General features: G+C 41.0%; 1 protein-coding gene across 2 annotated transcripts in view; it reads right to left on the reverse strand.

Annotated features, from left to right (window-relative positions):
- Positions 1-598: 598 nt before the first annotated feature.
- The window catches only part of Polr3g (RNA polymerase III subunit G), a 39,777-nt gene continuing 17,215 nt past the window's right edge, over positions 599-23,160 (reverse strand). The window contains exons 4-8 of one of the 2 annotated variants that reach the window (XM_031360721.1): positions 17,917-17,976; positions 15,750-15,800; positions 10,450-10,532; positions 4,432-4,575; positions 599-2,862 (exon numbers count right to left, since the gene is read on the reverse strand). In XM_031360721.1, coding sequence (XP_031216581.1) covers positions 2,776-2,862; positions 4,432-4,575; positions 10,450-10,532; positions 15,750-15,800; positions 17,917-17,976 — 425 coding nt within the window. In that variant the 3' untranslated portion in view covers positions 599-2,775. The remainder of the gene's footprint in view (positions 2,863-4,431; positions 4,576-10,449; positions 10,533-15,749; positions 15,801-17,916; positions 17,977-23,160) is intronic. The other variant, XM_031360722.1, reaches the window with a different exon arrangement.

The raw sequence follows: 23,160 nt of genomic DNA on the forward strand, positions 1-23,160 counted from the left end.
AGCATGAGGACCTGAGTTCAGATTCCCAGCACACCAGTAAAAAGCTGCACACCTGTAATGCTGTGCTAGGTAGGCAAGATTCCTCTTGCTCACTGGCCAGACAATCTGGTGGGATTGGTAAGCCCTCAAAATTAAGAGTAATAGAGCAAGTCTACCTAACCTTTGGCCTTCAAACAGACTTGCACACATGAACATTTAATTTATATAAAGGCTATGTAGACACACACACACACAGCAGACATGAACCATAAATGAGAAAGGTCTTCAGGGGAAACTTCTCTTTCCCATATATTTTTTCCATCTTAAAGCAGCTTGACATTATAACTGTGCTTACAATTCCTCTGACACTTGTCACTTGAAGGTGTGGATGGAAAGAGGGACAGCAATCCTGATGCTCTGACATCTTCCGGCAACTGTTCAAGAAAACAGTGAGCACATACTCCCTGCCACATTAAAGGTAAGACGTTTCTTTTGTTGTAATGGGAGGGGGGGTGTTGTTCTACAACCATCCCCAATCAATGAATAGTTATTTTAGCAGGAAAAAAAAATCAGAATCAACTTGTTTTCTCTACCAAATGAATGTTCACTGCAAACCATCTTGGTATTAAGGTCAAAATTTTATTTTTTAAACTTTATATGTGTAAACAAATACAGAAAAACCAGCATGTGGCAACCAATTTTATTTGTTATGATAATGTTAAAGATATTTTATCACAGGTCCCAGTAAGTACTCTTATCTATTAAGAAGCTGTCTCTCTACAAAGTAATTTCATAGACTCAGAGCTAAAGAAAACAAGCTTTATGGTAATCAAGCAACCCGGAAAATCTCATCTTTTCTCAAAACTAGTATGTTTCAAGTTGTAAACTGATCTTTCAAGTGAGGATGGGCATCCTTAGAAGAGATGCCCAGAGTCAATCCTGTGCAAAAGCGCTCCCCTCTGGGTGGCAGGCCCACACCCGTGAAGACATACTGGAAGCCAGGGAAGAAGTCACTGCCAATGCAGCTCCCGACTGAAGAGTTATCTGCGGATTTGTAATAATGGAAGGAAACAGGGCCAAACAGTGTCTACAAATGGAAACTTGTTTGGCCCTGGTACCAAATGTAAGAGAATAAAGTACTTTTTATTCCCAAATAACAGCATTTGCCATTATTACTAAAAACTTCATGTAAGTTCCCCAACACACTGAACCTTTAAAGACTTGGTTTCCACTAGGAATCTTGCAACATTTTTATAAGCTCCCAGGAACTGGATGAAAGTCACGTGTTCAGTACAGCATTATACTGTCAAGATGGGCTCTTGAATCCATCAGGAAGTATTTGAAGAAGTATTGCCATTGAAAGTGATCCTTCACCTGAGAAAGGAATTTTGGAATCTCTCCGGATCATACAAATAAACTACAGTTTCTAACACAGATACAAGATTGGAAAATCGAATTATAACTCAACAGGGAACTGTTTCTCACAGCTATTTCACTTTCCACAGTACAACTGCTTACAGAGCAAAAATAAAATTTAAGACTTGATTATTTAGTGTCTAAACACTATAAATTTTCCTATAAATTTTTATAGGAAACTGTTTACAAGTGGAGAAACTAAGGCACACAAACTTAAGCTTAATATCAAGGTTATCTTGATCCTGAGAGAAAAAGCAGGGCTCCAGTTTCCAGGTCAGAGGATAATGAGTAAGAAGTCTCCCCAATGGGAACACCAACTTTAGTCCTGTAGGCAGATACTTTTAATACATTAGTTTTGAAATGCACACTATGAATTCCCTTGAGAATCTTTGGCATGTTAAAAAGTCCTTAGAGGTGAAGGGTTCTGGATATTTTCTCCTGCAAAATATAAAACTGCAGGAGAGTCACCCTGTAAGTTAGAACAAGAAGCAATCATAATTTCAAAATGACCTGAGCTCATTTAAATGATTATATAATTGACTTGCAGTTTATGAATCTTGTGAAATACAAGGGAGGGCAGTGCCCTTCATCATATTCACACACACACACACACACACACACACACACACACACACACACACAAACTCCATTCTATGATGAGGTTTATCCAGAATTAAGCAGTATGTCTCAGGGTTTTTTTTTTTCCCCCATAAGCCCAACAAGTTTAAAGTGTCAGACTTATTACAGTGGAATCATTAATTCACACACTGTAAACCATATGGCTTGGAGCAATCCTCAAGGCCAAGCACTGATCCCCTTCCACTCATGTGAAAGTCTTTGTTGTGGCTGAGATGTAAACTGAAACGGATTTCATCCAAGTCACTGGTCTTTGCTGAGAGCCTGCTTCCTATCAGCATAACTCTAATCTCTGTACTGTTAAGAACTCAGGTACGTTTACAAGGTCACAGCGTGGTAAAACAGAATGTACCAGTTAGGAGAAGTCATTTGTCCAGTTTGTTTTTAAAGTGCCCCGCGTGCAGTATTAATAGAAATCCACTATGACTAGTAACACTTTTTACCTAAGATCAGCAGGTGAGCCAGAGTGATCTTTTTTCAACTGTGAACACAGAGTGATGCTGAAACTTTTTAAAAACACTCAAATCCAGATCAGACAAAAGCCAGAGAACCCCACAACCATTGCATAATCAGAGGTGTGGCAGAGGTAATGGAGTAAGGCCATGGGGTATAAATACAAAGTCGTTCTGAAGAGTTGGATACGAAACCCTGAACAACAGGAAATAAGGACTTAATCCTTATCCAAAATAAAGTGGATCCAAATACTCCGAAGCTGAATCCTCCAAACACCTGGGGATGCCACAGCTAGTAGGTGGCTTCGTCCATGTTATCGTCGCTGTCTACACCAAAATCATCCCCGTTGTCGAAGTAGGAGTTAATGTAGTCATTCTCCTAAGGGAAGGGATGGATTCCTCAGTCAGTAAAGTGATTAGAATGTACCATTTAAGACAATACAAAAGAGAACACCTCTATAGTTTATAGATACCAAGTTGAGGTAAAAGGAAAACACAGAAGACTTACATAGTCTTTTGCTTGCGGGCTCTCCTCCTTCAAAAGCAGTTTTCATACATTTTGATCAGTTCAGCTTTCTTTTAAGTGCCATTTTGTACTGTGCTCAGGTGCTAACCAGCTAACAGAACAGACTGGGCTGGAGAGATAGCTAGCTCAGTAACAGAATGCATCTGCTGCTCTGACAGAGGTCCCTGCTTCCGTTCCCAGCACCCACACTGCGGGAGCTTTACAACCTCTCCTAACTCCAGGACCAGGGCATCTAACACCCTCCTCTGCACTCAGTAGGCACCATGCGTGCACGTGGTACATGATGTAATCAAACACTCCTACACGTGAACTAAAAATACATCTTTAAAAAGAAAAACTCTCCATTGTCTTGAGATATATGACAGAATAAATAAAATACTTGGGAAAACTCTGAAAAAGGAGGGAAGCAGGAAAACCCACTGGAAACGGAGTTTCCATTACATAGGACATCTCAGAGTTGTTCTAGAAAGATTAGTACAAACAGATTTCAGAAGCCCATTGAAGTAGAGCTCGGGGATCTAATGACTCCTAAATGAAGAGTTTACTCAACAAGGAAAATAAATCATTTAACAGGTGAGTTCAGCCGTTGGCTAGCCATTTGTAAACAGACAAAAATACTTCCATACTAACAATACACATTGCAAAAGAATGCAAATTTTCATACAACACATTTAAAGCATATAACAAATATTTCACAGCTGGAAAGCTCCAGGTGAAGAGAAGAGTAAGTACAAGAAGCTGAAATGGAGCAAGGACAAAGGTTGCCAGAACGGAAAGGAAATTATCTTACCCTAGGCTTACCTTAGGAAGTATCTCCAGTCCTCAAAAGGCTATATCAATAACTAGGTCGCCCTGCTCAAACACTGAGACTGACTGCCACTTTTTGAATAGACCATGCTTCTAAAAACCAGGAATCCTAAGTCCAAAACCCAAACAAGAATTGATAGCCAGACACCTGAGGACAGCTTTAGTAACACTCTGCTTCTGAGGAGCTTGAGCATCGATGGCCCTGCAGGGATGCCCTCCTAGGCCTCTGTGTCTAAGCCCTTTGGTACCTCAACTACCATCTGAAATTTTGTCGGTAGGTATGAACTCCTATTTCCTTAATTTCCTGCTTGCAGGAGATTAACCAGTTACTTTGATTTCCTGGCTTTAATTTTGCATTATTATCATTTTAAACCAAGCAACTGATGCCAATGATGGGAATATATTTCTAGTTCTATAAACAGGTTTTTGTTGTTTGTTTTTGTGACAAGGTCACACCGTGGTGTAGCTCCAGCTCCTCAAACTTCTCCCAACCATCCTTGAGTGCTAGGATTGTGGGTGTGGTTTTGTTTGCCGACTGACATCGTGTGCCACGTGCCATAGCTAATCTTTAAGGTGAAATAGCAGTCTCTTTATCTTCCTCAGACAGACTTTTACCTCTTCTTGCTCCTCTTCATCATACTCCTCCTGTTCTGCATCCTCCTCGCCGTCTTCCTCATCATCTTTCTCTTTCTCTTTGCTCCCTTCTTTTTCTTCGTTTTCTTCATCCGATCTTTCACCCTCGCCTTTCTTTTCCAGTTCCTGATAAAGTGGGACTGGTTAATGTGCATGCAAATGATTACACTTTGATCTACACACCAGCCCCCCCCCCCCCCCCCCCCCCCCCCCCAAAAAAAGCTATGGCTCACCCTCGCTTAATCCTAAATTAACATGCCAGCCCGCTGGCCACCCCCTCTTCATTCTGTTTCTTATCACTGGACCTCCCTCAGCTACTCTGGTATTAGAAAATGTTCTACATCTTTAGTCATCAGGGAAATGCAAATCAAAACAACCCTGAGATTCCACCTTATACCAGTCAGAATGGCTAAGATCAAAAACTCAGGTGACAGCAGATACTGGCGAGGATGTAGAGAAAGAGGAACACCCCTCCATTTTTAGTCGGATTGCAAGCTGGTACAACCACTCTGGAAATCAGTTTGGCAGTTCCTCAGAAAATTAGACATAATATTATCTGAGGACCCAGCAATATCACTCCTGGGCTAACTACTACCCAGAAGATGCTCCAACTTGTAATAAGGACACATGCTCCACTATATTCATAGCAACCTTATTTATAATAGCCAGGAGCTAGAAAGAACCCAGATGTCCTTCGACAGAGGAATGGATACAGAAAATGTGGCACATTTATACAATGAAGTACTATTCAAAACAAATTCATGAAATTCTTAGGCAAATGTATAGAACTAGAAAATATCCTGAGTGAGGTAACCCTATCGAAAAAGAACACACATGGTATGTACTCACTGATAAGTGGATATTAGACCAAAAGCTCCAAATAACCAGAATACAATTCACAGACTACATGAAGCTTAATAAGAAGGAAGACCAAAGTGTGGGTGCTTCAGTCCTTCTTAGAAGGTGAACAAAATACTCACAGAAGCAAATATGGAGATAAAGTGTAGAACAGAGACTGAAAGAAAGGCCACCCAGAGACTGTCCCATCTGGGGATTCATCCCATATACAGTTACCAAGCCCAGACACTATATGGATGCCAAGAAATACATGCTGAAAGGGACCTGATATGGCAATCTCCTGAGAGGCCCTGCCAGTGCTTTACAAATACAGAAGTGGATATTCGCAGCCAACCATTGGACTGAGTGCAGGATCCCCAATAGAGGAGTTAGAAAAAGGACTGAAGGAGTTGAAGGTGGTTTGCAACCCCACAGGAAGAACAAGGATACCAACCAACCAGACCTTGTCTAAGCCATAGGAGTACATATGTCTCCAGCTGCATATGTAGCAGAAGATGGCTTTGCCAGGCATCAATAGGAGGAGAGGTCTTTGATAGATGCCCCAGTGTAGGGGAATGGAGGGCGGGGAGGTGGGTGGGGAGGAACACCCTCAAAGAAGCAGGGGGAGGGAGGATAGGGTGTTTCTGGGAGGGAGGGAAACTGGGAAAGGGGGGAACATTTGAAATGTAAACAGAATATCCAATATATAAAAAAAAATCCTAATCCTCAATGCTTTCTTTTCAGAATTTCTATCCCACCTCCTCCTAAAATGCTCGACATGGTTTAGTTTATCCACTCCTGTCTCCTTTGTCTTTCATTATTTCCCAATGCCAAGAATTTCTGCTTCACGATACCATCTGGAAGGTTGTGAAAAGGAGATTAAAGCACATCACTGAACACACTGGCTGGTATTAGCAGCTCTAAAAATAAAGAAGGGAAACGGACTAGGGGAGGCTTTGGCTTCTGTGTGGCTCTCTCTGTCTACCTGGAAAACCACACGTTGGACGTCATCCCGCAGTTTTGATTTTATAAATGCCTTATAACTACCGATAATTTTCTCAATTGATAAAAGTGACCTAATCTTATTACTGTCTCTATCTGTTTGCTCGGTTGGGTGACCCTCACTTTACACAAGAGACAGAATCTCACAGGTTTTCTGTGAGATTTGCACAGCAAGCACTTTACATATTCATAATTAAACTTCCCAGGAGTTAATTCCTGATTCTTACTAACAGTAATTAGAAGAGTGAATAATGAATTCCTGTGTAGGCATACCCATCACTCCTTAAGGCTTTGCTGTTTATTCATGAGCAGAAGACATATTTTACATCCAGAGTAACTATAACGTAGCTGTTCTCCTTACATAAATCACTGTAAAAATTATTTTAGTTCCAATTTGAACTGAAGAAAATCAAAGGCAAAGGAAAGATCACATTAACCAAACCCAATGCAAATGAATTAATTTAGAATGTTTACATGTGTGTATCCTAATGTGCGCATGTGTTTGAACATGCATGTGGAGGCTGGAAATCGACCTATCTTCCTCATCCACGCTTTATTTAGTTTATTAAGGCAGGTTCTAGCTAGTTTTGCCAACCCACTGCTTGCTTACCTTAGGGACTCCTCTCTGTCTCCCGAGAACTGGGATTATGGGCTGCCACAAGTCCGCCTGGTTTCTATGTGCATGCTGGGGCTTGGAATGTCTGTCACTATGCTTGCCCAGTAAACGTTTCATCTACCGAGACATCTCTCAAGCTCATAAGACCCAATTTTTAAATAAAACTCAAGCAATGTTGCCTGCAATTCACCTCATTCAGGCAGAACAAATTAAAACCAAGACCAGTACATACATGGGATAGCTTACTCTCATAACAACTGTACCCTTGCCTTGGCAGTTATTGTGACAATTTCTCAACTGGCCATCTTCTTGGAAAATCCTAAGTAACTGTAGTGGCTATTCCTGGTTGCCAACTTGACTATATCTGAAATGAACTACAATCTAGAATTAGAAGGCTCACCTGGCCCTAATCTGGAGGCTGAGAGACACAAGTTTCTGACCTGAATCTTGGCATGGAGATCTTGAGGTATAGTGGCTATGAATCCCAGAGGATTAAGATAGAAAGATCTATGAGTTCAAGATCATCTGGGATTAAGGGTGTGGTGGCATAGTGGCTATGAATCCTAAACAATTAAGACTGGAAGATCTACGAGTTCAAGCAAGGACATCTGGTGGCACACACCTATAATCTGGGCCACACCTTTTGCTCTAGACCTATATAAGGACATTGGAAGAAGGAAGGCTCTCTCTGCTTCATCTGCTTGCCTTGTGGGACTGAGCAACTGCTGGATCCTTAGACTTCCATTCACAGCTGCTGCTGACCATTGTTGGGAGTTGATTGTTGGGAGTTGGACTACAGACTATAAGTCATCAATAAATTCCTTTACTACATAGAGACTACCATAAGTTCTGTGATTCTAGAGAACTGTGACTAATACAGTAGCCAAATTTCCATAAGCCTTTTGAAACATCTAAGACAGACAGACAGACAGATACATACACACATATAAACTATGCTACATTAATATTAAGATATGTCTTTTCTGTTTTAACTAGATTATAGGTTAAAATGTCTACAATTAAATGCAATTAAAATGGAACTGAAATATTTATTTTACTTTGAAAAGTATACTCTATTATCTTTTTAGAAAGTCACTAATTATTTCAAAATTAGAAACAGAATTGTTTTATTTTAAAAAATGGCAACAACTGTATTATTCAAAGTACAGCATTCATCCAATATGCTTTAAGGACCAAGACTGTATTTCTACTGTTGCCAAATCACACAGCCAAAGCAAATAGTCTCATCTTTACCTTTACCACACACATCCAACTCAAGCCCATCATGTACGTCAGTAGAGTGAGACAAAAGCTGTTTAAGACTCTCCCATAATCCCAGGGACACATACTGTGTGATTATTTTGTTCTTTTCAATTAGCTAATGGTTTTGGCTCTCCTACTCAGCAGCCTCCATTTTCTCTTCCATGATCTTTAACTACTGAAGCTGACTGTGCAGGAGTAGGAAGAGAAGGACCACATCTAGAAAGGAGGTGAGATTCAGACCCAGAGCAGTTCTAGCATAGACACTGGACAGGCAAAGAGCCCCCTCCCTCAGGTAAGACAGAAGGAAGGTGTGTGTGTCACTGCTCTGAGACCTGATCTAATGCTGTTAACCCTGCCCAGAGATGCCACCATAATAAAGCACGAAACTGCTTTTGTTGGAGACAACCAGAAACAACCACTGCTCTGTTAAAACTGTAAACATATTAAGATTTCTATGTTTAGAATGTTCTGGAAAAGATGGCAAATGTCAGCACCAAGGAAAACCACACCCAAAGTGAAGGCCAATCTACAGAGCACTGTGTGTGCCTCTCGAGAACTTCTCCAAGCTTTCTGAGAGGCAGGACCAAGTACATCCCACCATCACTCTACCTAGTTAACCTGGGGCTCACTGCTACTCCATCACTGATCTTCCAGACATCCCACCATCATTCTGAAGAGGTCATCTCAGAGCTTTGGAATTTTCCAAAATTCCACTGAACCCCTCTCCTCCTGAAAGAGACAGGTCAGAGAGCACGGAGGCCAGAAGAGACAGGCTGAGTAAGCCCCCACTACCTCATTCCCTAAAGACCAATCAGTTTAAAGGACACACTGTTCCACCAATCATACTATGCCTAGTTGCTGATGCTCTATTCTGCCCCTAGAAACCACATAAAAACTCGCTGAACAGGCTGCTGTGGATCTCGGCCTCTCCTTCAGGTCTAGGATGACCCCAGTGCACTGGAACAAAAAATCCCTCTTGCTTTTTACACTGATTCTGGCTCCACATGGTTCACGCAGGGGTTCCCTACTCAGCTAAGGCTTACCAGAGTCTTACAATTCCACCTAGTGGACCTGATGCTCACTGCTACTCTACCACTGATCTTCCAGATTTTATTTCGGTCATACTCTCATCCAGCTGAAGCACAGTCCAGAAAGGGAAACAGTAAAATGAGGAGCTTCCCAACAAGCAGATGTGACAAAGAGGCCAGCAACTGTACTCCTGTGACATACTTATTATAAATTCCCAGCATTATTAATAACAGCAAAACATCAGAAGATTGAGATGTAAATAAAGAAACTAATAAAAAAACATCAGAAGAAACAATGCCCTTCAGTAGCATATTAATGACGTTATTAAGTAACTATAGTTCATTCTCACAGCGTTAACAACGCAATGAGGGAGCTCTGGATAGCCACACATGGAGCTACGCCTATGACATTTTCTTAAGTAATAAAATGAAAATGCAGAAGTGTGGCATAATAGCCTCCTCACTGACAGGGGAATTCAGGCTGGCTCAGCAACTAAGAGCCCTCTTTTGACATCTATGGACACCAGGCACACATGTGGTACCCAAACATATGTACATGCAGGCAAAACACTCATATACATAAAACAATAAAATAATGTTTAAAGATTCAAGAAATGACAGGAGGAAGTTTCATATTTTTTTGCAAATAAAGAATTTCTGAAAGAATATGAATTTTCAAAATAAAAAAAAAGAATATGAATTTGCATAGTTTTGGACTACAACAAGAAAATATATGTCCCCAGGCAGAGAGGAGACAGCACAGTCTCAAGGTACTAACCTAAATTTTGTTTGTTTTGATTAATGATAGACAAATAAATTCCAGGAAATGCCATCTTTGCCTCAATAGAGTCTTCTATTTATATCCCAAAACACTGGGGTATGGGACGAGGGGTAAAAGAACCATACACCAACAAGGGGAAGCAGGACTTTTGTAGAGAATCACATCAATTATGCCAGTGGTTCACGTGTCTCTCCCCTCCTACTCGCCACAATCCAATACAAAGGGGAAGTTAAGGGTACAGTGAAAAGAAGGCCTGGGGCTGTGGGCAGAGCTTAAAAAGTCAGGGTGGGACTCACCAGACAGCAGGAGCCCTGGAGGGCTCAGACAGGAGAGCTCTTTCTCCACACCTCTCTGACAGCAAAGCTCAACCCTAACTTAAGCATTGGCCTCTCTTCTGGCAAATTATTAAAAGGAGAAGGTGGAAAGGTGGGGGAAGAGGAAGTACCAGTTCACGTTTATAACTATAAACTTACCTCAATCTTTTTCAACACATCTACAGAATTAATGAGTGAAGAACCCGTGCCTGCAGCTTTAGCTGGTTTGGATTTTGGATTCCCTATAACAAAAGCACAATCTGTTAACAGATTTCCTTTCTTTCCTTCTTTCTTTCTCTTAAGATTTCTTTCTTTATTTTATGTACATGGATACACTGTGGCTGTCTTCAGACACACCAGCAGAAGGCATTGGATCCCATTACAGATGGTTGTGAGCCACAATGTGGTTGCTGGGAATTGAACTCAGGACCTCTGGAAAAACAGTCAGGGCTCTTAATTGCTGAGCCATCTCTCCAGCCCAGATTTTCTACTGCAGGAAGGAGAAGAAGGGCAGGCAGTACCTCCTACGCTCTGTGATGTAGCTCTATGGCATACCAGGCAGCCACGTCATTTGCTTAGAGCAAATGATAGTCACTTCCTCACTTCGAATGTTATTATTTAGACTACAAATAGGTGTATTTTAACAAAGCACTGCAACTTTAGTCTCACCATTAATAGCATTAGGGACAAAATCTGCTATATCATCACTTGAGACAGAAACACTAGAATAACAAGAAAAGATCCTGTAAGGGTTTCTCAGTCACCCGTCACCCATCCATCGGTGAAGTCCATTTTAACCCAAGCAGTGCTAAGTAGGTGTGAAGCAAAAGATGTGCAGGCTAAATCTGCCCTGGCTAACGGTAAAGGGCTAGGAAAGAGATTTCACCTGATGTTAGCAAGAACGGTCTTCACAGAGAAGAGTAAAACGGCTAGCCAGTCTCTTCACAAAAGTGAAAGGAAATGTTTCAACAAGCTTTAACTCCCACAATGTGTTTCACTCTAAGCAAAGTATTTCATTTCCAGGTTATTCTAAAACAGTGGGTAATGAAGGATTACTTCCTACGAAGACTGCCAATTACCAAGGGATCCTTATAAGCCATAAATGATTCTCACAAGATGAAATGATTACAGTTCTTTACCAAACTCAACTATCCCCCAAATCCTTAGGTATCAAAAACCAGGCTCAGAAAGACTTAAGCTATGTTAAAGATAAATACTCAACACGCACATGATTTGCAGACCACAATAGATAACTGGTAGACTTAAAACTTTAAAATGAAGAATCACTAAGTGTAGTTTGAATAGCTGTGGCCCCCCATAGACTCAAGTATTTGAATGCTTGGCCCTTAGGGAGTGGCACTATTAGGAAGTGTGGCCTTGTTGGAGGAAGTGTGTCACCATGGAAGTGGCCTTTAAGGTCATATATAGGACCTTAAAATGTGTGTTTATATGTGTGTGTGTGTGCGCGCGCGCGCGCGCGGCGTATATGACCTTGAGCATATGTGTATGCGTGTATGCGTGTGTGTGTGTGTTTAAGCTCTGCCTAGTATGAAATCCAGTCTCCTGGCTACCTTCAGATCAAGATGTAGAACTCTCAGCTCTGTCAGCACCATGTCTGCCTGCAAGCTGCCACGCTTCCTGCCATGAGGATAATGGACTAAATGTCTGAAATTGTACTGTAAACCAGTCCCAATTAAATGTTAGTCCTTAAAAGAGTTGCCTTGGTCATGGTGTCTCTTCATAGCAACGGAAACCCTAACTAAGACAACAATTGCTACCAGGATAGTGGGGTACTGCTGACAGACCTGACTGTGTGTTTTGTGGAGGATTATGAAATGACTCTGGAACTTTGGGCTCAAAAAGCCATTGAGTGTTAAGAGGTCTGTGGGATGTTCCATGGAAGCTTGGAAAATATTAAAGTTGAAAGCAATGAAGAGGATGGAGCCCTGGTCTGTGAAATTTTGGAGGGAAGATTGAAGACTCTATCAGGGCCATCTGCTATTTTGATTTAAAAACCTTTACATTACTGGGACAATTGATGGTCATTAGCTGGAACTAAGAAATTAGCAGTGATTAAGAAGAGACTAGCATCACTGAGGTGAAATCTTCTGGGAGGTGTTTCCTGAGAGCACAGAAGCTGTGCTGCAGAGATAGCCCAGGCTGTATCTCATGTTGGCCACCGGACTTAGTATTGTGTAAAAAGTCACCCAGGCCGCAGAGGTTTGAGGTATGAAGGGATCATAGAGAGTAGCTAATGCTACTGTAGCACTGTGAGAGGCCAAAAGAGGCCATTGGTGATGTTGTAGCCTGGGTGGCAACTGAAGGCCGGGGTCAGGCTAAGAAGATGAGGGTTGGCGCCAGGAAGAGAGTGGAGTGAAAAGTGAAAACAAAGTACAGTTGTAGCAAGGGACCCCAGAAGTTTTGGAGATGCCAGTACCATGGGACAACCACCAAGAACAGCAGCAGCAGTGGAGTGGAGCCAGCTGGAGCCTAGAAGATAAGCTGTGTGTGCTGCAGAGGGCAGAGCAAGCCATGGCCTGTGCCAAGGCTCCTGCCTCCGGGTTCCAGCCCCGCTTGAGTTCCTGTCCTGGCTTACCCCAACGATGGACTATGATCTGGAACTGTAAGCCAAATAAATCTTTTCCTTCCTTATTTGCTTGTTAGTCATGGTGTTTCACTGCAGAAATAGAAACCCTGACTGAGACAGTGACTTCACAGCTCTTGAATTAATGAAGTTTGGGGGAAAAAATAACCTAACATTCAATGGTGTGTAACTTATAACTTCTGTTGTCCTCCTGGAAGGCAAGGACTGTTTAGTGAGTACTCCAAGCACAGGATCATGTATGACCAAGAGCTCAGCGAGTACTAGAACACTGCCAACAACTGTTAGGTGAGAAGGCGGCCCAGTCACACGATAAAGTCTTTTTCTCTAAGGACTTTTTATGAAGTTATTTAATTTCACAATCTATACAAACATGTGAATACTACAAATGTTTGTCAGCTAGAAATATATATGTATATATAAATTATTAAATTCATTTCAAATATTTAGTTTTTTATTTGGGTATGTATGGGTGTGGCACGTGTGCCAGAATGGGGTATTAGATCCTTCAGAGTTAGAGTTACAGACACATGTAAGTCACTTGATATGGGTTCTAGGCTCTGAACTCTGGTCCTCTGATGAGTTAGGAAGCACTCTTAAAAGCTGGGTATGGTGGCCCACGCCTTTAGTCCCAGCACTTGGGAGGCAGAGGCAGGTTGATTTCTGAGTTCAAGGCCAGCCTGGTCTACAGAGTGAGTCCAGGACAGCCAGGGCTATACAAAGAAACCCTTTTACAGAGAAACCCTGTCTCGAAAAAAAACAAAAAAAAAAAAAAAAAAAAAAAAAAAAGGAAGCACTCTTAAACCACTGAGACTTACTAATATTTTACTAAAAAGGTGAGTCCCAGATTCAATACAACTCATCTTTCTTTCTTTGTGTTTTAATACTTAATTCATGCACACATACTCACATTCAAAAGTATCAAATCACCGATAGTACAGAAAGACTGTTTTTATCCTAAAATGTTGACATGAAAATTTTCCATAGTTACCAATATTTTTTTTCATGTATGCACGTATCTGAACTTGCTTCTTTCAGTATCTATTAGCAGCTGGTTCTTCAAACCTCTGCTACTCTTGAGCCCTCTGTGGCTATCAACCCTCATGTAGATCCACAGAGGCCCTCACAACAGAAAGCAACAGACACAAAACTACACTGTACACAATTAAAAATACTTGCACATAACACTAAACCAAAAAAAAAAAAAATACTCGCATACATGGGGTAAGAAAATGTAATTGTTGATTTGTTTTTCAATAAATGGAAGTCTTTGCCACCAGAAGCGCCGGGCAGTGGTGGCGCGCGCCTTTAATCCCAGTGCTTGGGAAGCAGAGGCAGGGGGATTTCTGAGTTCAAGGCCAGCTTTGTCTACAGAGCGAGTTCCAGGACAGCCAGGGCTATATAGAGAAACCCTGTCTTGAAAAAAACAAATAAACAAACAAACAAACAAGCTGTACTAAGACTAATAATGTATGAAGCTCCAATGATAACCAAGATAGGTAAGTTCTTAGATCTCCAGTCGTTCACTGCACATGGTGGTCCACTAGCTCATGACCAGCATCATCTATGCACTTACATGTTTTATCATGACAGTGTTGGATTCACCCATTGCGCTTCCTCAGAACTCTTCCCACACTTCCCAAAAGCACATCGTATGTTTGTTTCATATTGTGTGTGTGCACATGTGTATGTATGTCTCTGTGTCTGTCTGTGTGTGTGTGTGTGTGTTCAAGAGTTGATTGGCTGGCCAGTAAGCCCCCAGGCTTTTGGAGGTAGGTTCAGCAGTGCCAAAGTTTTTACCTGGTTAACAGAGATCTGAACTAAGGTAACCCTTTACTGACCAAGCCATTCCCCCAGTCCTTTCATGTTGTTCTTCCACCTAACTCTAAGCTCCATGAAGCAAGAATGGTCCCAACTACATGGGCTCTCTCTGTTCCTCGTTGCAATTTCTAGCAATAGCAGACAATTATTTATTGAATGGAATTATTAAAGAACAAGCAAAAATATATACTTTGGTATCTTTTTATCTAATATAGAACTCTTTTACCAGCGCTTCAATTTTTCCTAGTACATGTCTTTCTTTTATTATTATGTTGAGGTTTGGTCTGTTGCTATAAGCCACCTTGAGAGGGGATGCACATGGCCAGGAGAAACAGCAGCTATCTGGGGAAAACCACTGGGGAAGTAGCCAGGCCAGCAGTTAGAAAGCAGATCAGGGGTTACCCTCCCCCCCAAGTAATTGTCAAAGCCAAATAAATAACCATAGTCTGAGTCCCATTCATTTTAAGTTGGACAGGGATAAGTTTTTGTTGGTTCAACTACAATATTAAATAGTTTACTAATGCTTTGTGAATTTCATAAACATATACAATGTATTTTGTTCCAACTTGTTCTCCATCCTCCCATTAACTCCTCCCAAATCTATTCACATTCTTCTTCCCAACTTTATGTCCTCCTCTTTTTAATAATCCACTGAGTTAAGTTTCTCAACCTAACACTGGCCACATCCTTAAGGGCTGACTCTCCTCCCCCAACAGTCAACAACTGTCAACAGTGCTCCTCCAATTTTAAAATGTGTCATATAATAATGTAGAATATAGCCAGTGAGATCATAAAAATCTGCACATATACAAATGAGACAGTCTGTATAACAGAGTTCTTTCCTCACACAGCAAATTTTCACAATTAAAAAAATGAGATTAATCCAAGAAAATAGAAGGTCCAAAAGTCAACAGCCACTAAGAGGCAGTAAAATAATAAAAATGCCAGACATACTGAGAATTTTCATTACTGAGCCTAACATGAGCTTCAGTAATGCTCTTGCAAGCCCAGCCTATGGTCATATTAGCCGGTGTACCTTTTTTGCATTTTTTCCTTGGCATCATCTCTCTTGGAAGTCTTCTCCAGTCTATGTGTACAAAAGAAAAAAATAGAAAAGTCTCAGTGTCCTTGGTGGCTCTGGACTTAGCTACCTAACACAGTGACAACTGTTCAGGCAAAGACAGCAACATTTCTTAGTATCTGCTTGTACAGATTTGGTCTGGAATGTAACAAAACAAAACCAATATAAATAGAATGCGCAGTGACATCGTTTCTCCTGTAGAGAAAAAGATCTCATTAAACAGCTTTGAAATGGTATAATAAAGTGTCTTGGAGAAAAAAAAAATCTTACGGAAATTCTTTGTGGATGTTTCTATCAAAATCACAACTGTTTTCTCCGATATTATTATTTGGTTACTTTGTATTTTATAAGTTGTCTGTTGATATACACATATTATGTAACATTTTTTTCAAAAGCTAAGGAAGGTAATCAAACCCAATACATAAGACATAAAATAACTTTAATAATTATTTGAAAATTTCAATTAAAAATACTAGTTGTGAACATGCAAATTCTCCCCAATGAATGGCTTTCAGTTGCATTAACTAAACAATTCCTTTATGTATTTACTTTCTTTTAATCTTCTGGTGGGTACTAGAAATTTAACTCAGGGCCTCATAAATGCTAAGCAAGTATTCTACAATCCTTAGCCTCATTTTAAAATACAGATTCAAGAGGGCTGGAGGGATAGCTCAGTAGTGAAAGCACTTCCTGGTCTTTCAGAGGACTCAGAGTCCAGTTTCTGGCACCCATGCTGTGTGGCTCACAGCCATGAGTAACTCCAGCTCCAGCCAGCTTTTTTGGCCTTCTCAGGCGCCCACATACATTTGATGTACATATACACATATGCATGTGCACACAACACAAATATATAAATTAAAATATTTGAAATATTCAAAACAGGTTTGAAGATAGTGGCTGCTGATAAAGCACTGTCAGTGTATCTTTACAAAATAGTTAACTGTTATCATTTTACCTACAGTGATCAATTTTGATTTTTATATATTTTAGTTTTAAACTTCTTAGACCATGAAGAAGAATGATTTGGAAAGGAGGTTCCCATCCTCGCCCCACATCTTAAGACCAACAAGGCAAAGAGAACACTCTACACTGGAAAAGTGACAAAGCTTGTTAATGGTATTTACAGTCACCTAAGGGCAGTTTCTCTAAAAACATGACTGTCAGAGGTATAAAAGGATGAATGTCTGAGGGACGGCTGTATTAGTAAGAGACCCTGACAGGTTATTTCATTTCTATGGCGACTGTTTTCTGTTTATAACATAAACTGGTTGAATGATGTTTCTTTTAAAGCCCCCTCCATCCCTCCATATGTCAGTATGCAATGTAATACTTCTGAATGCTAACAATGAGTCTCTTGGCATCTTTCTACTGAAATGCTATGCTAGTAGCTAAAACTTGTCTATGTCTCATAGAATACGAGAAAGACTTAAAGTATCCTTACAGTGATCTTCATTACTAATTAGTTATAGGAGGGGGGAAAAGAGTCTACTTTCCAACAGCTGAAAACAAAGAAAATGCCCAAGAATCTAATAGACTTCTGTGATATTTGATAGGGCAGGTGGTCTTTAAAAAGTATTTTAAGGGGCTGGAGAGATGGCTCAGTGCTTTAGAGTGCTTGCTTCCCATCCAAAGTTTGGTTTTAAGTACCACACCAGGGAGCTCACAGCAGCCTCTTGTCCTGGGATGCTGGCTAGCCCCAGGGTGTCTGATGCCTCTAGTCCTGGGATGCTGGCTAGCCCCAGGGTGTCTGATGCCTCTTGTCCTGGGATGCTGGCTAGCCCCAGGGTGTCTGATGCTCTTGTCCTGGGATGCTGGCTAGCCCCAGGGTGTCTGATGCTCTTGTCCTGGGATGCTGGCTAACCCCAGGGTGTCTGATGCTCTTGTCCTTGGATGCTGGCTAGCCCCAGGGTGTCTGATGCTCTTGTCCTGGGATGCTGGCTAACCCCAGGGTGTCTGATGCCTCTTGTCCTGGGATGCTAGCTAGCCCCAGGGTATCTGACTCCTTCTTCTGGCCCCCAAGGGCACCCTCACAAACATGGCATAGACACACACAACCACAGACATAAATACAACTAAGACGAAGCTTTTTAGAAGTCTGTTAGCACTGTTTGTTTTATAGTACCTGGTACCCATTCTTCTTTATAGACCTTCATGTATCGTTTGCTGTACCTTTCAATATCATCTAGGGTGAGAAAAGAAAAAGCAGTCATTAGAAACACAAAAACTTAAGACAGTCTTTAAAGCAACTTATATCACCAGATAATGTCTCTTATTTTCATGCATTTCCTACCTTTGTATATAATAACCTTTGTATATAACTGGACCAACATTGACAAATTCAATTAGAGTAACATGGTTAAAATTCGGCAATAGCAATGGTGGGCTGAGCAGAGACAGCAACTTTAAACCTGGTTCTTAGCATGACACAACCTGACTAGCCAGTGAGAACATTCCCAAAAACTCAGTCAGGTTAGGAAGACACTTACACACAAAGGTAGAGAGATCTATTCAGTGTTTCCTACAATCTCTAGGTTCCGGTCTTTAAAGTCAGTCTAACTGTGGCTAGTGCAATAGAGGGCTGATGGCTGTCTCACCTTTAGCATTTCATATACATGTAATTGGTTTGTGAGGTTCCCAATATGCAATTTCACAACTGACTGGGAAGAACAGAGCTAGGAAAGGCTGAGTTGTGGTGAGACACCACCTGTTTGCGAACGAAATGAGTCAACTGGAAGTCTTCTACAAACTACGACAAGCTCTACACAATCCATTGGAACTTCCTAGGGTCAGCAGAGCCATGGCCCTGTCTTGCTTGTGATTTGTCAGTCCTGTCAGATAACCCCAGCAATACCCTTAACTTTACTAGCAACACAAGCTGGTAAAGAGAATCATAGCACAGGCATCCAAAAGCACAGCTCTTGGTAAAATGTGGCTCAGACAGCAGTAAACTGACTGGGAATGACAAACTGTGCATGCATGTTTCCACCCACAGCAGAGAAGGTTCTTCTTGAACTAAATGGGAATTAGCACAGAGGCACACAGCTGGGCAACGTGCAGAGGGAGAGCTAGAGCAAGAGACAGACAGATGCATAGGCACACACACTTTAAAAAAAATTATACTATGCACACGCGCGCGCGCACACACACACACACACACACACACACACACACACACACACACACACACAAAATATCTGCATATACACCTGCCAGCCAGAAGAGGGCATCAGATCATATTTTAGGATGGTTGTGAGCCACCATGTGGTTTCTGGGAAGTGAGTTCAGGACCTCCGGAAGAGCAGACAGTGCTCTGAACTGCAGAACCATCTCCCCACACCCCACACCCCTCCCACACTCTTTGGAGCTCAGTCCTGAGTGGGATATCTTCATCAAACTCCTCCCCTCAAGATTTGGAGGTGAGGGATGATTCCAAGCAATGTCTTCAGGCATAACAGGACCAATGTACATATGAACTGCAAGAAAATGTGGTGGCATATATGGGGCCCACATAGGTTCAAGACAGACGAAGTCTCAGTGCTAAGAAGTGTTCATGGGATCCCAGCCATAACCATTGGTAGCCATTGGCAAGGGGGAAAAAATCAGTTTTCTCCAATGGAGTTTCACTGGGTATATCTAGGCTCCATGCGCAGGGACAGTTAGCCAAAACAAAATGTTTTGTGAACTTACTGTTTTGTGTTGTTTTAATATTTGATCTAACTGTTACCCATTTGTTATAATTTTTCTTTTTGGGTCTTTGTAAGAATTTGTTTCTTGCCTTTTTGTTTGTTTGGTTGATTGGTTTTATTTCTTGTGTTTTGTTTTTTAAGGAAAGAGATGGAGAGAGAGAATACAAAGCTGGGAAGGTGGAGGTGGGGAGAATCTGGGAAGAGCTGGGGAAGAGGAAAAACATAATCAGAATACACTTCATGAAAAAAATTAATAACAAAAAATATTTTCTAAGTGGTTTGGAGGTTTAGCTGTAAGAAAGGGAAGATGGGGGAGAAACAGGTGGAGGTCTGTGAGCTGCTGACCAGCCTGGCCTAACGAGTAAAATCCTGTATTAGAAAAAAAAAGATTATAAAAAAAAAAAAAAAAAAAAAAAAAAAAAAAAAAAAAGAACTAGCCAAGATCCAAGATTGTCATAACAAATGCGCACTTAATGTGGCTATGAATAGAGAAGTCAAAAAATCAAACAGCAGAACCAACAGAGGAAAAGCTCCCACAGTTCACCAAGAAGTTAAGAAAAGCAATCTGATGTACCTCTCGGTTTTTTTTACTTGTTTTGGAGATAAATCCCACGAGACAACCCCTTCTGAAGGGAGGTGACTGTGTAACAGCTGCCCTCACAAGCAGATGGCAGCTATGACTTCAGGTTTCACGTACACATGTCAATGAGTTTTAATGCATTGCCTGTGATCTTCTCTTGTGTTCATGTCATCTAAATCAGTGGTTCTCAACTGTGGGTCGATACCCCTTTGACAAACTTCTATTTCCAAAAATATTTACATTTTAATTCATGACAGTAACAAAATCACAGTTATGAAGCAACCACAAAAATACTTTTATGGTTGGGGGTCACCATGGCATGAGGAACTGTATTAAAGGTGGCAGCGTTAGGAAGGGTGAGACCCACTGAGTCCAGATGGGTTTCTGATAGATTCTGCCCTAACATCACCCGTATTTCTAACTCTTGTGCTTCCATAATTAAAAGTGAGAATTAAAAACAAAAAACAAAACTTTAGAGAGGCTGGGGATGCAGCTCGGATATGACATTTGTCTAGCATATGCAAGAGACAGGGTTTATTCTTTAGTCTGTAAAACCTGAAATAAGCAAATAAATAAATTACATTTAAAAACCTTTGATGGCTTACACTTTTTTTGAATAAGAGAAAGGGTGCTATTCTTTTTCTTTTCTTTAATGAAAATGACAGACATGAGTGACCCAATAATTTTTCAAAATTCTATGTAACCTACTTCTGTCTGATCAGTGGCTCTGTCTTTGGTTTTGGCTTCAGCATTTATCCACTTGCAAACCATAGATGATAAACTTTGGTGCATAAATAAATATGAAAATAAAAAGAGATAGGGACACATGCATTTTAGCAAACAAGATGCCACATGATTATAAATTCTCTGGTGATATCCTTCTCAAAGATTTTCAGCATAAGGACAGCACGTTTCTTTTGAATTCCTAAAGAATTAAATCTGTGTATTCATTGACTCTCATACCTGAGACAACCCACCTTAGGTCTTGTCATCTGGGGATTCAGTCTGGGACTTTGCTCATGCATTTGCCTACCAGCCATTTGCAGGGAGCTTCGACTCATCGGTGCATTCACTTCCCGACTCATCTAGTTATTGTAAGACACCTTCCTATGTAACATTTCTTCTCTTTGGCATTATTAATGTAGGAGGAGTAAGTCAGCACTTTTTGATGAATGCGCCCCCTGCCCCCCAATGGTCCGCGCATGTGCAGTAGGCGCTTCCGCATTCACTAACCCTGGAGAGGTTACACCCGGAGAGGAACAAAGACAGGGCCTGTGACTTGGGCAGCCAGGACAAGTAGCTAGGGACCGGACGGAGGGGACGTGGACCTCTCCATTATAACAATATACAAAAGTCTGCTTCTCCTTCTCCTCCGGCTCCCCGAATTTGTGTTGTTGATTCTATGCCTTCTTATCCCCTACTCCCAAAGACTGTCTCGGAGGGCCAGGGCTGGGGAAACGTATTAGTAAAAAATTAAAAAGAAATTGAATTTTCAGTTCAATGGAAGTTAAAAATAAGAAAATAACTATAAAGATGAAAGTTTCTGAAATCTTTCATATTTTCTTAAAAACTGATTTAAGTTGAAGATGCTGGTACACGTTTTAATTCCAGCATTTGGAAGAAATAGGTGGCTGGACTCTGTGAGTTTGAGGCACTTTGGTCAATACGGCAAGTTCCAGGCCAGTCAGAGACATATAGTGAGACCCTGTATCAAAAAAGACAACAACAACAACAACAACAACAACAAACCAACAAAACCCAGCAAAACAGACAAAACTAATTCCTGATGTAACACTTTGCCTCTGCCTAGCACACCCATGCCATCCTCCCGGTCCTCAATGACGGCACCACAGTGCGGCAGTACTCAGTTAGTGCGATGGTACACAGTACACAGTTGGGTACAATCTGTGGGTTCAGGCATCCTTTGGTGACACCTTGAAATACATTGCCCATGAACAGAGAGGAGACTGCTGTTTGGTGTGTGCTCCTATACATACGTAAGAATGTATACATCTTATATAAAACCGTATTTGAACCACGGAGCTTTTTAAAATATATATATCAGAAAAGAGGAGAATTAGGAAGATTTGAAAAGATTTTTCTTCTGTCAATTTGGAAAATCCTACAGAATTTTCTTATGGACTTAAGCAAGTAAGTTGTGATGGTTTAAATATGCTCTGCCCAGGGAGTGGCACTTTTAGGTTTGGCCCTGTTAGAGTAGGTGTGTCACTGTTAGTGTGGGCTTTAAGACCCTTACCCTAGCTGCCTAGAAGTGAGTATTCTGCTAGGAGCCTTCAGATGAAGATGCAGAACTCTCAGCTCCTCCTGAACCATGCCTGCCTGGATGCTGCCATGATAATGGACTGAAACTCTGAACCTGTAAGTTGGTCCCAATTAAATGTTGTTCTTATAAGAGTTGCCTTGGTCATTGTGTCTGTTCACAGCAGTAAAACCCTAACTAAGACGTAAGTATTATATCTTTTTATATTTTATATGGCCCCATGGCTCATATGTTTGAGTGCGTGGTCCTCAGAGGAAAACTTTGAAAAGGATTAGGAGGTGTGTGGTCTTCTTGGAGGAGGTGTGTCACTGGGGCAGGCCCATGCCAGAGCCGGTCTAGCATGCTCTCTCTCTCTCTCTCTCTCTCTCTCTCTCTCTCTCTCTCTCTCTACCTGTAACTTGTGGATCACATGTGAGCTATCAGCTACTTTCCTGGTGCCATGCCGCAACCATACTGATCATGACCTAGCCTTCTAAAACTGTAAGCAAGCCCCAATTACATGCATCTTTGTAAAAGCTGTCTTCATCCTGGTGTCTCCTCACAGCAATACAACAGTAACTAAAACAATGACTACCTACAAGACTCATATAACTGCTTGAATGATCTGATATACCTTTTAATTAGACCTGCACTTGAATAAATACATTTTATCAGCTAAGTATGTCTCTTATCTAAAGGAAAGTCTAGTTTTAATAGCATCAAAGTATATCATACCTTGTTAATTTCTAAAATAAAAATGAGTATTTATTAGTTCATTTAAAAATATTTAAAATTTAATTTAATTTTTAAATCTAGACAAACGCATGCAACAAAATCAGA

Source organism: Mastomys coucha, unplaced genomic scaffold (assembly GCF_008632895.1).
Source record: "Mastomys coucha isolate ucsf_1 unplaced genomic scaffold, UCSF_Mcou_1 pScaffold8, whole genome shotgun sequence".
Lineage (NCBI taxonomy): Eukaryota > Metazoa > Chordata > Mammalia > Rodentia > Muridae > Mastomys > Mastomys coucha.